Source organism: Gopherus evgoodei, chromosome 17, assembly GCF_007399415.2.
Source record: "Gopherus evgoodei ecotype Sinaloan lineage chromosome 17, rGopEvg1_v1.p, whole genome shotgun sequence".
Classification (NCBI taxonomy): domain Eukaryota; kingdom Metazoa; phylum Chordata; order Testudines; family Testudinidae; genus Gopherus; species Gopherus evgoodei.
Genome location: NC_044338.1, coordinates 22,580,868 through 22,594,970, shown reverse-complemented (window position 1 = coordinate 22,594,970; position 14,103 = coordinate 22,580,868). Strand labels below are relative to the sequence as shown.

Below are 14,103 nucleotides of genomic sequence, written 5' to 3'. Positions count from 1 at the left end.
ATTGAGCAGTGGATCCTCAGCATCCCTGATCTTCCTTTTTTTCTCTGACATATTTGTAGATCCCCTTCTTGTTGCCTCCAACATTCCTTGCCAGCAGTAACTCATTCTTTGCCTTGGCTCTCCTGATCTTGTCCCTACACAATCACACTATTCCCATGTATCTTTCCTTGGGGCTGTGCCTCTCCTTCCATCTCCTGTATGGATCCCTTTTGGTTTTAGATAGCTACAAAGCTTCTCATGCAGCCACATTGGCCTCCTGTGGCTCTTCTTTTCTTTTCTCTGCATTGGAATCGCTTGATGTTGAGCGTCTAGTATTACATCTTTTAAGAACCACCAGCCCCCTTTGACTGGCAAGGTCAGAGATATGTGCCTTGCAGCTGAAGTGGAATGTAAGGAGATTTGGGATGGTCCTTGGTTCATGGGGGATTTCATTGCACTGTCTTGGACTAAACCCTGGAAAAAATCCTGTCTCCTACACAGATGATCTTTACCCTGATTGTTGAGAGTTCCACTGTGCCATGGGAGCGGTGTGTTGATCACAGGTTTCATCTGGGAGCTTTAGATAGTCTTTTAGATACCTTGGGACTGAGACCTTGAACTTAATGTGAAATTCTATGGTAAGCCAGCGTAGGAAGTAGAGGACAGGTCTGACATGCTCACAGTAGCCTGTTTTAATTACTTTCTGAGCAAACATGAGGGGCAGAAACTTTGTTATTTGTAATGAAAGCTGAGATTCTGAAACCGTCGCCTGGCTGGGGAAGCTGCAGCCATACGCAGAGGACTTTTGTGCTGACACCCAAATCTGACCTGCCCAAGAATGCATCACTGACCACGTGATAAAATGGCCAGGTGTAGAAAGGACCATGAGTCCGTGCCACAAAGTTAGGAAGTAAGTTACAAGTAGTGCCTGGGACTAACGTGTGTTTGGGTGAAAAGAGTGTCTGGCCACGTCAACAGAGAGATGATTGTTGGGTAGTCCCTGTCCTGTGCACTTTCTCTGCTCCCACTTTGTGCAAGCACCTGCCCTTTTATCATGTATTCCCAGACAGGTGGTTTTGAAACAGTTACATAGAATGACTCTTGGGAGAAGAGCATAGCCCTTTCCGCACTCCCAGGGAGCTGATGTTGGTGCCATGAGTGGATCACCCTCTCCTTGTTTTCCCCCAGATAATAACCTTCAGAGACTACTTGCCCCGCCTGCTGGGAAATACCTTTGGGACAGCAATTCCTTCCTACCGGCAGTACAATGACTCTGTGGATCCCCGAATATCCAGCATCTTCACCATCGCTTTCCGCTTTGGTCATGCTTCGATTCAGCCCTTTGTGTTCCGCTTGGATAATCGCTACCAGCCTGTAGGCCCCCCAAGCCTCCTCAGCAAAGAATTCTTTGCTATGTGGAAAATTGTGACACAAGGTAAAACCCTTCCTGCAGTTCTGCATTCTGCTGCTCCGCACCCATTCTGGTCAGATCCGTCCGGTCTGCCATGATGGCCAGACTTCACAACAGGATACATCAAAATAGGGGTCATTGTCTCAAAATCAGCCAGTGAATCCTGCCAGTCACGGGTGGTCAAAGCATCTTGCCATCCCAGCACAATTCCCCTGAGTGGTCAAAGTAGAAACCGGCCTCTTGGGGAAGCTCACGGCTGGTTGGTTAAATGGTTACAGTTGCTAATAAAATACCAAAGATAAAAATATTCCTAGAATTGAAAGAGGAGGAAAAAAGACCTGAATGGAGGAAATTTGAATCTATGTGAGGTACTTACATGGTCCCCATCACCGTAGGGTCTGGGTCTGACACATTCTTTAAGGTATTTATCCTCACAACGCCCCTGTGAGATTGTGCAGACATCTGGCATTGGCCACTGTCAGAGACAGGACACTGGGCTAGATGGACCATTGCTCTGAGCCAGGATGGCCATTCTGATGTTCTTACTGTCCCCTGTTGCAGATGGGGACCTGAGGCCCAGAGAGAGTGAGGGAGAGGTCCACAAAGGGGCGTACGTGCCTAAACTCCAGCTTTAGGGGACCAAATCCCTGTTTAGGCACCACTGCAAGTCACAACCCCCCCATTCAGCTGCCGTTTAACCCTTTAGGTGCCTAAATGCTTCTTGGGGTCCATGGTTCTGCCCAGACCATGTTCCCCCACCTATCTTCCTGCAGGGCCCAGTCCAGTGGGTGTGCTCAAAACAAGCCTAACGCTACCCAGAACAGTCAGGCAAGGAGGGAGGAGGAGGCAGAGCTGGCCTCCCTTATAGCCTTTAATCCAGTGGCTAGGGTACTCGCCCAGGATGGGGGAGACCCCAGTTTAATTCCATCCTCTTCCCAATTAGGAGACAGGATTTGAAGAGGGCTTTCCCACCTCTCAGGTGGGTGCCCTAACCACTGGACCATAGGGAGAGTCTCATGCTTTCTCTGGCCCAATTAATATTTAGTTAGAGTAGAACAGCTTCCACAAGAGAGACTAGCACCTGCTACCAGAATATCCCATACTCCAGTCGTTAGGGGGTTCATATGAGCAGGGTCAAATCCCTTCTTCTCATCAGGCAGAGGGGGAATTGAACTCGGTCTCCCATATCCCGGGTGAGTGCCCTAACCAGTGCACTGAGGTTATACACGAAGCAGCTTCCTAAGTGTTGTGGGAAGCTAGGCAGCCACCTAAACCTCCTGACTCCAGCAGAGGGGTTCCTGGCTGTGGATTGCTAGCAGAGATCCGTCCTGCAGCCTGGACTTGGGTGCTGAACTCTGTGAGGGGGTGGCGCTTAGAACACTCCCCTCTGATCCACCTCCCCCTTTGGCTAGCTCAGGTAGCTCCCCACCGAGCTTTTGTGGAGCCTTTCCTCAGGTGCCTCTCTCTCTGCCCCCATGCATTGGTGCCTGCCTCAGGCTTTGTGAGTCCCCTGATTTTCCAGGAACTGAGAAGTGAATCTTTACAATGGCCACGCACCTTTCTTGGATTGGGGCCTGAGCAACTTGCCCAAGGCCTCCTAGGTAGTCTGTGATGGTGCAGGAAATTCAACCCAAGTCTCCTGAGTCCCAGGTCAGCATGCTAACTGCTGGACCACTCTCCTTTTCCAAAGGAGTCCTTTGCCAGATATCAGGAAATTCAAAGCTTAGGTTTCCAAGTCATCTGCTATACCAATAGATGTATGAAGAAAAGCCCAGCTGGGGACTCTGTTTCAAATGATGGAGTTGGATGTGGAAGGCCATTTACTGGTAGCTGTTTAATTACTGCAGGTGGCATTGACCCTATTCTCCGTGGCTTGATGGCTAATCCGGCCAAACTGATGACACAGCAGCAAATGGTTGTGGATGAACTCCGGGATCGGCTGTTTGAACAGGTCACGAGGATTGGACTGGATTTACCTGCACTTAACATGCAGCGTGGCAGAGATAAAGGTCTCCCAGGTGAGGATCCCAGCTGGCTCCATCTCAGAAACAAAACTCCAGAAAAAGAGGAAAAACCAATATGCCAAACCCCACAGGAATTAATGTAAATTGCAGTATAGTCTAGATGGGGAGAAATGTAAGGAGAAATGTAGTCAGCCTTAACCCTTCCACAGACCCTGGGACAAAAAAAATCTGACATGGAGAGTAAATATTAATAGCCCAGTGTTTTGGGGATCTATGCCACAGTAAACCAGTAGGTAGAAAAGTTAGCCACTGAGTTAGCAGCCGAGGTGGAGCTAGGAGCTGACTGGAATTAGGTGCTCAGCAGCATAACCCTTTGCAGTCACATCACATTGCACAGAATGGTGCTAATGGTCTTCTCTGTGTGTCACAACAAACATATTATCTTCAACTGATAAATGGCAAAACTGTCATGGAAACTAATGACTTGTCTGCAAGAGTCATTGCCTAGCCAGGACTAAAATTCAGGAGTTTCTGCATTCTAACTCTGTGCCCAGCTCCTGAACCATGCTGCCTGTTTGATTCAACAAATCGCATCTTCTCACATGTCCTGAGTGTGCCTCCTTATTGTGTGGCAAAGTGCCCCTTCACTAGACCATGGTGAGTAGGAGTAAGGAGATGATTTTACCTCTGTACGGCATTGGTGGGACCAGTATTGGAATGTTGCGTCCAGTTCTGGTGTCTCCAATGAGAAAAAAATGATGACAAATTGAAGATGGTACAGAGAAGTGCCCCAAAAAGATTTGAGGGCTGGAGAAAATGCCTTACAGTGACATGAGACTTAAAAAACTCAGCTGATCTAGCTGATATAGAGGTGACTTGATTACACTATATAAGTACCTGCACGGGGAGAAAATACTGTGTGCTAAAAGGCTCTTTAATGTAGTGGAGAAAGGCAGAACAAGAGCCAATGGCTGTAAGCTGAGGCCAGACAAATTCAAATGGGAAATAAGGCAACATTTTTAATAGAGGGTGATTAGCCACTGGAACAAGCTGTCAAGGAAAGTGGTCGATTCTCACCTTCTGAAGTCTTCAGAGCAAGACTGGAGCCTTTCTGGAAGAGATGCTTTACCTAGACACATACTGTTGGGGTACGTCTACACTATCCGCTGGATTGGCGGGTAGCGATTGATCTTTCGGGGATTGATTTATCGTGTGTAGTGTAGACGTGATAAATTGATCCCCAGTCGCTCTCCCGTCAACTGCTGAACTCCAGCTCAGCAAGAGGCGAAAGCAAAGTCGACGGGGGAGCGGTGGCCGTTGATCCCGCGCCACGAGGACGCGAAGTAAATTATTCTAAGTCTATCTAAGATATGTTGACTTCAGCTATTCTATTCTCATAGCTGAAGTTGGGTATCTTAGATCGATCCCCACCCCCACCCCCACCCCCACCCTAGTGTAGAGTAGGCCTTGGGCTCAACACAGGATAAGCCAAAATTTCTGTCCTCTGTTACGCAGGAGGTCAGACTAGATGATCTAATAGTCCCTTCCTACCTTACACTCTATGAATCAGGGAATGGTTTGGAGAAGCAATTTGGTACCAAAATGATACCTTTTTACATCAGCCTGTTTAGGTGCTTACAGAAGAAGCAATTCTCAATTCAGACATGGTCTACATCGGGAAATTAGGTCAGTATCATTACATTGCTCAGGGGAATGAATAATCCACCCCCCTAAGTGACGCAGTTAAACTGACTTAGTCCCTGGTGTAGACCTAGTTCCACCTCTCGGGGAAGTGGAGTACCTGTGCCAACGGGAGACTCCTCCTGTTGGGGTAGGTAGCGTCTTCACTGAAGCACTGCAGTGGTGCAGCTGCAGCATTTTCCTTGCAGACAAGCTCTTACTCTTGAGTAACAGACAGGAGTTAATAACTTTAAAATGGGGCGTAGGAACTTCCTGGGCTAATGGTGATCACTGCCCAGTTAGGCTGATATTGTAACTACAGTAGCATTGTGGTGGGAAATTTAATAGGGCAGATTTCAAAATTATGAGGAATGGTGATAAGTTCACAGTTTTCAAGGCCAGAAATAATCTCTAGGGTCTAATCTGACCAGCCTAACACAGACAATATAACACCAGCCTGCCCTTCCTGCAGTGGAGGGAATAATTCTTCCCTGCTATGTAAGGAAACACTATTGGGTCTAGTACCAGGTGTCTGAACTAGAACAGAACATTTAGAACAATACCCAAATTGATTAAAACCCTCTAAATGAGGATAATTTACTCCCTCCCTTGCTCATCTGTTGCAATGGTTCATTACACCTACTGTTAAAAAGCTGCAACTTATTTCTCATTTGAACTTGTCTAACTTCAGCTTCCAGCTATTGGATCATATCCTGCCTTTATCTGCTAGAGCAAAGAGCTCCCTAATGCCTGGGGCCTTCTTTAGACAGGTGATTACAGGCCAGGATCAGCGAGTCTCTTAATCTTTGTTTTGATAAGTGAAATATATTGAGCTCATTAAATCTTTTAGTGTACGTTGTACTTTCCAGACTTCCGATGATTCCTGTAGCTCTTCTCAGAACCCTGCCCAGGTTTTCAATAGTCTTTTTAAAGTGAGGAGACCGGAATGGGATGTAGTGTCCCAACAGTGATGTACTCAGAGATGACAGCCCCTCACTAGTTCTACTCAACATTCCCCCGTCTATACAGCCAAAGATCGTCTTGGTGAAGAGCAGGTAGAAGAACATATTAGAATCTTAAACTGTAAATGGAGCCTGAAAGTAACTGACGACTCCATAGAGAGAGACAATTATTCATCTGCCTTTGACACCAAAACAAAGAAAGAGTAAAAGCTGTCAAGCAAGAAAGGATTGCATCTAAATCAGCATTATCTAAAGAATAGACATCCTGCCTGAACTATACAGGCCATGCCAGGTAAGATACAAATGGGAACTAAAGTGGCAAAGAATTGACACAAAGAACAGAAAAACAGAGACAATAAGGGGAGAGCTTTAGAAAAGTCTTCAAATACACTAGAAACAAATGTGTGACTGGGTCACTCAAAGAGAGAGGAACAACTTGCTGACACCAATGGGAGGGAGATGGAGGTATTGACTGCTGTGCTCTGGTTCTTCAGGGTATAACGCCTGGAGACAATTCTGTGGGCTCTCACAGCCTCGCAACTTCGCTGAACTCTCTGCAGTGCTGAAAAATAGTGAGCTGGCCAGGAAGTTCATGGACCTGTACGGGACACCATACAATATCGACATCTGGATTGGGGCACTCGCGGAGCCGTTTGTTCTCAATGGCAGAGTTGGGCCCACCATGGCTTGCATCATTGGATCTCAGTTCAGAAGATTACGAGATGGGGACAGGTAAGTGATCATACAAAGACAGGAATCCCAGTGATTAAGGGTAGGAGGCTGTTTGTTTTGGGAGCTGAATGCAAACTCCATATATGATTTTGTTTTTTCCAAAACTTTTCTTTCTTTCCTGGTAAAATACATATTCCCTTGGGCCAGCATTTAAAAAAGCATTCTGGGTCCCTCTATTTTGGGGATCTTTTGTAAGGATTTTAATCTCCAAGGCCTAAAGAGTTAAAGGTGTTTATAAATTCTTTCACTGTCCCACATTCAGCAGTGATTGATAGGCCAGGGGTTATTTTTCACAGTGGCCTTGGTTGTACTTGGTTACTTGGCAAACACCCAAAAGTATTCATTCAAGTTGAAAGTTTAATGATTGCTCTCTCTCTCTCTCACACACATACACACTCACACCCCCTGCATGCTCAAGAAAAACCAAGGAATTAAACCAAGCATTTATATTGAAACTGTGGTTGAGTGACTATGCAAAAAAAAACCCCACCTTAGTCTGACCCTATCAAAGACTCTCTCCTTTCAGTGTCAAAACATCAGTTTCCTTTTTCATTAATAATCTTTCTTTGCTGAAAAGCTAAGGACTAATTCTACTGTCAGTCCTGATGCGTGAAGGACATTCACCTATCCTGTTGCTATCAAACAGACAGACACAAGATGGATGAGGGACAGGATAGAAAAGAGGGGTGAAATATGTTTTTCTTGATGTTTTTGGAACAGTGGACTGCTCTTTAGTTATGATTGGATGCTTTGGCCAGCAAGTCAGCCATGACGCCTGCAGCTTGGACCCTGGTTCACATTCTCGTGAGGGGTGTCACCTGGTTGGATTTTTTCACCTTAGACAAGGCAGGCTTGGATGAATGCAGTGTAGTTGATTTCAGGATTCAATGAAAAGCTAGGATAATGAGAGGATAGGAAGAAAGATGGGGAGGGGAGGAAGAAAGCAATTCAGCAATGGAGGAGAATACAATACAGGATCTTATATGCCTCTGCAGTGTGTATGATTAGATATCAGGACTGATGGGCTGAGGACAGGATGGCGTGATAAAGTGATGACTCTCAGCACTCACAGGTGAAAACGAAAAAGAACAGGAGTACTTGTGGCACCTTAGAGACTGACAAATTTATTTCAGTATAAGCTTTCGTGGCCTACAGCCCACTTCTTCAGATGCATAGAATGGAACACACAGACAGGAGATATTTATACATACAGAGAACATGAAAAGGTGGAAGTATGCATACCAACTGGAAGAGTCCAATCAACTGAGATGAGCTATCGTCAGCAGGAGAAAAAATACCTTTGAAGTGATAATTGAGAAGACCCATAGAAGGTGTGAGGAGAACTTAATATAAGGAAATAGATTCAATTAGTGTGATGACCCAACCATTCCCAGTCTCTGTTTAAACCTAAGTTAATTGTATCTAATTTGCATATTAATTAGAGTTCAGCAGTCTCTCTTTGGAGTCTGTTTTTGAAGTTTTTTTGTTGCAAAATTGCCACCTTCAAGTCTGTCACTGAGTGGTTAGAGAGGTTGAAGTGTTCTCCCACTGGTTTTGGAATGTTATGATTCCTGATGTCAGATTTGTATCCATTTATTCTTTTGCGTAGAGATTGTCTGGTTTGGCCAATGTACATGGCAGAGGGGCATTGCTGGCACATGATGGCATATATCACATTGGTAGATGTGCAGGTGAATGAGCCTCTGATAGCGTGGCTGATGTGATTAGGTCCTATGATGGTGTCACTTGAATAGATATGTGGACAGAGTTGGCATCGGGCTTTGTTGCAAGGATAGATTCCTGGGTTAGTGTTTATGTTGTACAGTGTGCAGTTGCTGGTGAGTATTTGCTTCAGGTTGGGGGGCTGTCTGTAAGCGAGGACTGGCCTGTCTCCCAAGATCTGTGAGAGCAAGGAGTCATCTTTCAGGATAGGTTGTAGATCTCTGATGATGCACTGGAGAGGTGTAGGTGATGGCTAGTGGTGTTCTGTTATTTTCTTTGTTGGGCCTGTCCTGTAGTAGGTGGCTTCTGGGTACTCTTCTGGCTCTGTCAATCTGTTTTTTCACTTCAGCAAGTGGGTATCGTAGTTTTAAGAATGCTTGATAGAGATCTTGTAGGTGTTTATCTCTGTCTGAGGGATTGGAGCAAATACAGTTATATCTTAGAGCTTGGCTGTAGACAAATGGATCATGTGGTGTGTCCTGGATGGAAGCTGGAGGCATGTAGGTAAGTATAGCGGTCAGTGGGTTTCCGGTATAGGGTGGTGTTTATGTGACCATCACTTATTAGCGCAGTAATGTCTAGGAAATGGACCGCTTATGTGGATTGGTCTAGGCTGATGGTGGGATGGTGGGATGGAAATTGTTAAAATCATGGTGGAATTCCTCGAGGGCTTCTTTTCCATGGGTCCAGATGATGAAGATGTCATCAATGTAGCACAAGTAGAGTAGGGGCATTAGGGAACGAGATCTAAGGAAGCGTTGTTCTAAGTCAGCCATAAAGATGTTGACACACTGTGGGGCCATGTGGGTACCCACAGCAGTGCTGCTGACTTGAAGGTATATATTGTCCCCAAATGTGAAGTAGTTGTGGGTGAGGATAAAGTCACAAAGTTCAGCCACCAGGTTAGCCATGATATTATCGAGGATACTATTCCTGATGGCTTGTAGTCCATCTTTGTGTGGAATGTTGGTGTAGAGGGCTTCCACCTCCATAGTGGCCAGGATGGTGTTTTCTGGAAGATCACTGATGGATTGTAGGTGAAAACAAAGTTCCTTTAACAAGAGCACTTTTGGAGCTGCCTTTCCCCATCTGGGGCCATGCAAACTCTTCATTTTCACATTCCTAGATCTGTGCGCTAGTTGGGCCAGATAAACCACAGGGTTATAACTAGCGGTATTCATCCTACAAAAAGTCCAGATTGTGTCCAGATTGTGTAACTGAGTTAGATACTGGCTACACAGCGGGCCAGGCCCCCAGGTACACACAGCAGCACTCGCAGAACCTGAAGAGGGGGTTATAGGTGGCTTTTCACCAACTTTCCACTCCACTTCAATCCTCACAGCTACTGAGGGCCAAACTACACCATGGCACAAGTTAGAGCAGACTCTGGGCCTCTCTAACTTGCACTAGTGGATAATGTACCTCACAGGGCTGCTCTGCCAGCTTGAAACACTGCAGTACACATTGTGTTCTGGCCCCATCCTAAACATGCTGCCTCCTTCCCCCAAATACCTCCTGCCCAGGCAGGAAATAGGTGATAAAGGTCATGCCCTATGACAGCTGCGGTTTCCTTTTTACTAGGACCGTGACTCTCAACCATTTGGGTTTTTCTGCTGGGGCCCCTTATCTGTTTAGCAATATAGGAAGGAAGAGGGGCCTGTGACCCCCAGGGTGAAACCCACACTCTGGGAGAGTCTCCTCCATTTCTGCCTTAAGCTAGCTTTTAGTTCCCTTTGTGCCACTAGCAACCCAAAGGGGAGTTAAGATGGGCCAAGGACCTGGTCAGATAGCTTGTAGGCAAGTGCTTTGCAATAGCTGTTGTGAGCATAGGGCAGGAAAACCTTTTTTACGGAAAGAGGAATTATGGAGCAGGTGATATGGCACCCTTAACTTCTACCTGGCTAAGGACCAGCCTCTGCAGGTCCAGCCCTTCCATTGCTGCCTTATAGGGACAATACTGAGTTCTGGTCTTAAGATCCCCCCTCTCGTCAGAGTACTTGGCCACAGGTAGCTCCAGCTGCTCCTCAGCGTCCTCGTCTCCCCCCCCCCCCCCCCCCGATGGCAAAGTGTCGGTCCGCTCAGAGCTCAGCCAGGCTCTGGCAGGGACGTCTGGTCTCTCCTCTAGCTCAGCAGCAGCTGAGCTCCTGGGACTTCCAGTGAGGAGTGCGGGGCAGGTTTGGCTCCACCCACCGAGGGGAGCATAGTGGTCCCTCACACTCAGCCTCACTACAAAGCCCCATTCATGGCAAAGCTCACAAAAGAAAGGTGTTGCTGGTGTTCAGGTTTCACTGGAAACGACATGCCAATGATCCCGAGTCTATAGAAACCCACAGGATAAAATCTGGTTCTGCTGTTTTCCTGTTTTGGGCAGATTCTGGTGGGAGAACACAGGGATTTTCACTCCCCAGCAGCGAGGCGCCCTGAGACGGATCAGTTTGCCACGTATAATCTGTGATAACACCCACATTACTGAGGTTCCTAGGAATATTTTCCACGTCAATAGATATCCCAGAGACTTTGTGAACTGCAATCAGATCCAGAAGTTGGACCTCTCGGCCTGGAGATCAACACGTGAAGGGGAAGGTAGGTACAGAGTGAATTGGCTGGCTTGCACTCAACGTAACATGGGGAACTCAATTTTCAAAGTAGGATACTCAAAGATGCATGTTTGCATCTGCATTTAGTAGCCTAGATAAATACCTACAGGGCATATTTTCAAAGGTTTTTAGTTGCCTAAAGATGCAAATAGGGGCCTAGTGGGATTTTCAAAAGCACCTAAATAGATTAAGATACTTTAACTCCCTTTAAAATCAATGTGAGTCTGGCATGTAATTCACTGAAGTGCTTTTGAAAATCCTGCTGGGTGCCTATCTACAGATTTAGGTGCCTAAATAGCTTTGTAAAGCTGGCTCTTAGGTCCAAAAAACTGGTATATAGACGCCTCCATTTAGGCACCCAGGCTTGAAAATTGGGTCTGTTATGAGTAAGCTCATGGGTATGCAGCCCATCAGCATTGCTGGTCAAAGGTAAAGCTGACCTGGGCTGCCAGGGATGACTTTATATAAATGTTTGGCTTGTTACCTCCTCAGGAAAGGGTCTTCCTGTCACGTCAGACTTACCATACTGGGTCAGAGCAGCAATCCCTCCAGCCTGGCTGTCTGTCCTTGCTATGTCTTGTGCTGAGCACATTGTCAGTGTTTAGCAAATAATTGCTGAGGGATCAGGTGTTGGCTCCATAGATAAGGCTGAGTTGAGATTTCCACTTTACGCTAAAATTTATTTCATTTATTTCCTATGAAGAAAGATTCTGAGTACAGATATTGTTTCTGATATTTCCGCCAGACCTGGATCTGGACTAAGTGGCTGGAGTATGTTTAACTTCTAAAGGTTTAAATATGCCTTTTTCCAAATTTAGCTTTTTGATCTAATGTTTTTCTGGGTCCCCGGAGCTAAAAATTCACAGAATGTATGGAGCCCCCCCCGAAAAGTCTCTAAGATCTCCAATGCAGGTCCCTTTGCAGCATGGGATTTGGCTTCTTGTTTCTATTATTCTTCAGAACTGTTTTCATTTATGCCTCTGGAGCTCCTGGCAACTGAAGAAGGTGTGTGAGGAGCCCCAGCAGAAGCCCAGTGGACAGAGCTGGCTTCCTGGGCTTCCTGAGCAGACTAAGCAATTGCTTAGGGTCCTGAGCAGCTCAAGGAGTCCCAAAGTTTTTATCATAAGAATTTGCCTGGTTTAGTAGTGCGTGTGTGTGTTTGTGTGCGTGTGGGGATATTCCTGCTTACGGCCCCCAGTGGGACAGCACCAGCTCTGCCAGTGGGCAATGCAGAGAGCACAGGGGCTGTGGGATGTACGTGAGGAGCAGTTCAGTGCTGCAGAAGGAGGATGCTTCACTATGGCTTGCCAAGGGGAGTCCTGGTGCAGGGAGCTAGAAGAGATGAGCTGCAGTGGGTCACACCCCTGCAGAGGCTAGCGGATCCCCTTCTCACACAACAGCCATCCTGGTAACCAGGGAACACCGGGTGGCTGCAGCCTGGGAGCGTTGACTGATGGTATCTGAGGAAACGTGAGAGGTGAGGTCTGGCTCGAGGAGATCTCTACTGCCATGCAAGCTCTGGCTTGCAGCCCTGGGCTTCCCCCAGCAGGCTAGAGCAGGGCTGGTGGGTGCTTCCCTGCCTTGTCCTCCTGCAGAACTCAGTTGCTCCTCTGCCCCTTCTGATCCTTCAGGTTCTCAGCTGAGCTACATTGCTTCCCTTCTTCAGCAGCTAAGTCACAGCTAATAGTTGACAGATAAAACACTGACATTTCATGCCCAAGCTACATTGGAAAAACTTAGAAATTAACTTATTAATGACTGTTTATCTAATTGTTACGATTATAGACTAAATCAGGTGGACCCATTGCGACATACAACCAATTGCCACCCTTCCTGACCAGTAGATTTGCATGCTTCGGTTCTATTGGTTAAAATGTCAGGGGCGTGAAGGACACTGTACACAAAGTATCAAGAGTTCTCATTGGTAGATGTCTCAAACTTAAAAGTCGCACTTCAAAAAGGTTCTTTGGCCATCTATTGGCTCCTGTGCCTAGTCAGAAGGGAATCCTGCTTAGCTGTACTGGACTCCAGCTGGGCAAGGTGAACACCTCCCACAGAGACTGAGGGCATCCACTGGTGGATATCTTGCCTCTCTCCTCTTTGTCTGATACGTCTCCGCTTGTCCTTCTGTTCCTGCTTAACTCATAGAGATGAAACACAATCCCAGCCTCCTGGGGCCTTCACTGCTGTATTAACACCTTGCCTATTTCACCCCACAGAAGAAGCATCCGGTGACTACTAACAATGGAAACTGAAGTTCCCCTGGAGGGCTGGATTCAGGATGCTGCCTGCAAGGATTCTTTACCACGTTTAGTCTAATGCTTTTACTGCCTGGAATACAGGGCATAAGTGCTATCGTCTGGCTTGATTTTGTTTTGCATGAGGCCTTTTCAGTGAGATGCAACCAAATTAAAGTGAGCATTGTTAAAAGACTTTCCAGTGCAATGTATGCAATGTTCTAAACATGACATTACAGAGCAGAGAACGACACCAAAATGAGTTTTCAAAATGACAACAGAATAATTCACAATCAGCCAGGAAGCTGCCCTCTTGTGAAATTTGGCCTAAATCAGCTTTGTCTGAAGAGCCATTTCTTTCTGTCTGATTTTCCATAACTACCTGGGTCTCTGTTGGGAGCTGGTGTTGTAGGACAAAGGAAGTCCAACGGATGCACTAGAATTTCACTGAAATGAACTTTTAACATGTCTCTCATTTACTACAAATCTGTTTTGCTCTCTGAGTTACTATAATAAATCACTAGAACTTTTCCTTTAAGAGAAACATAGTTTGCTGATTTCCCAGGAGTGCCTTTGAATGAGACAGTAAAGATTGTCAGCCATAGGATGCCACTTAATTATTGTTCTTTGGTTTCTTTATAATGAAAAAGCATCTCTCGCTGTTTTTCCTGGAATGGTGAGTCAGCAGATTGTCCCTATTGAGGGAATAAGACATTAACTCCTTAATTCCTAGTCTCTTCACAGACTGTGGAGCTCTGGTAGTCCCAGATGAAGGACGCACCACTAATGTTAGCACCATATGTGAAAGGAAATTAGCAC

The 14,103-nt window shown here is 46.2% G+C and overlaps 1 protein-coding gene across 1 annotated transcript in view; it reads left to right on the top strand.

The window, feature by feature from the left end:
* Nucleotides 1–13,456, top strand: part of LOC115636458 (myeloperoxidase-like) — a 40,794-nt gene extending 27,338 nt beyond the window's left edge. Inside the window, exons 9-13 of the mRNA XM_030536577.1 lie at nucleotides 1,168–1,414; nucleotides 3,238–3,408; nucleotides 6,491–6,728; nucleotides 10,822–11,033; nucleotides 13,267–13,456. Coding sequence (XP_030392437.1) covers nucleotides 1,168–1,414; nucleotides 3,238–3,408; nucleotides 6,491–6,728; nucleotides 10,822–11,033; nucleotides 13,267–13,289 — 891 coding nt within the window. The 3' untranslated portion in view covers nucleotides 13,290–13,456. The remainder of the gene's footprint in view (nucleotides 1–1,167; nucleotides 1,415–3,237; nucleotides 3,409–6,490; nucleotides 6,729–10,821; nucleotides 11,034–13,266) is intronic.
* The last annotated feature ends 647 nt before the right edge of the window (nucleotides 13,457–14,103 follow it).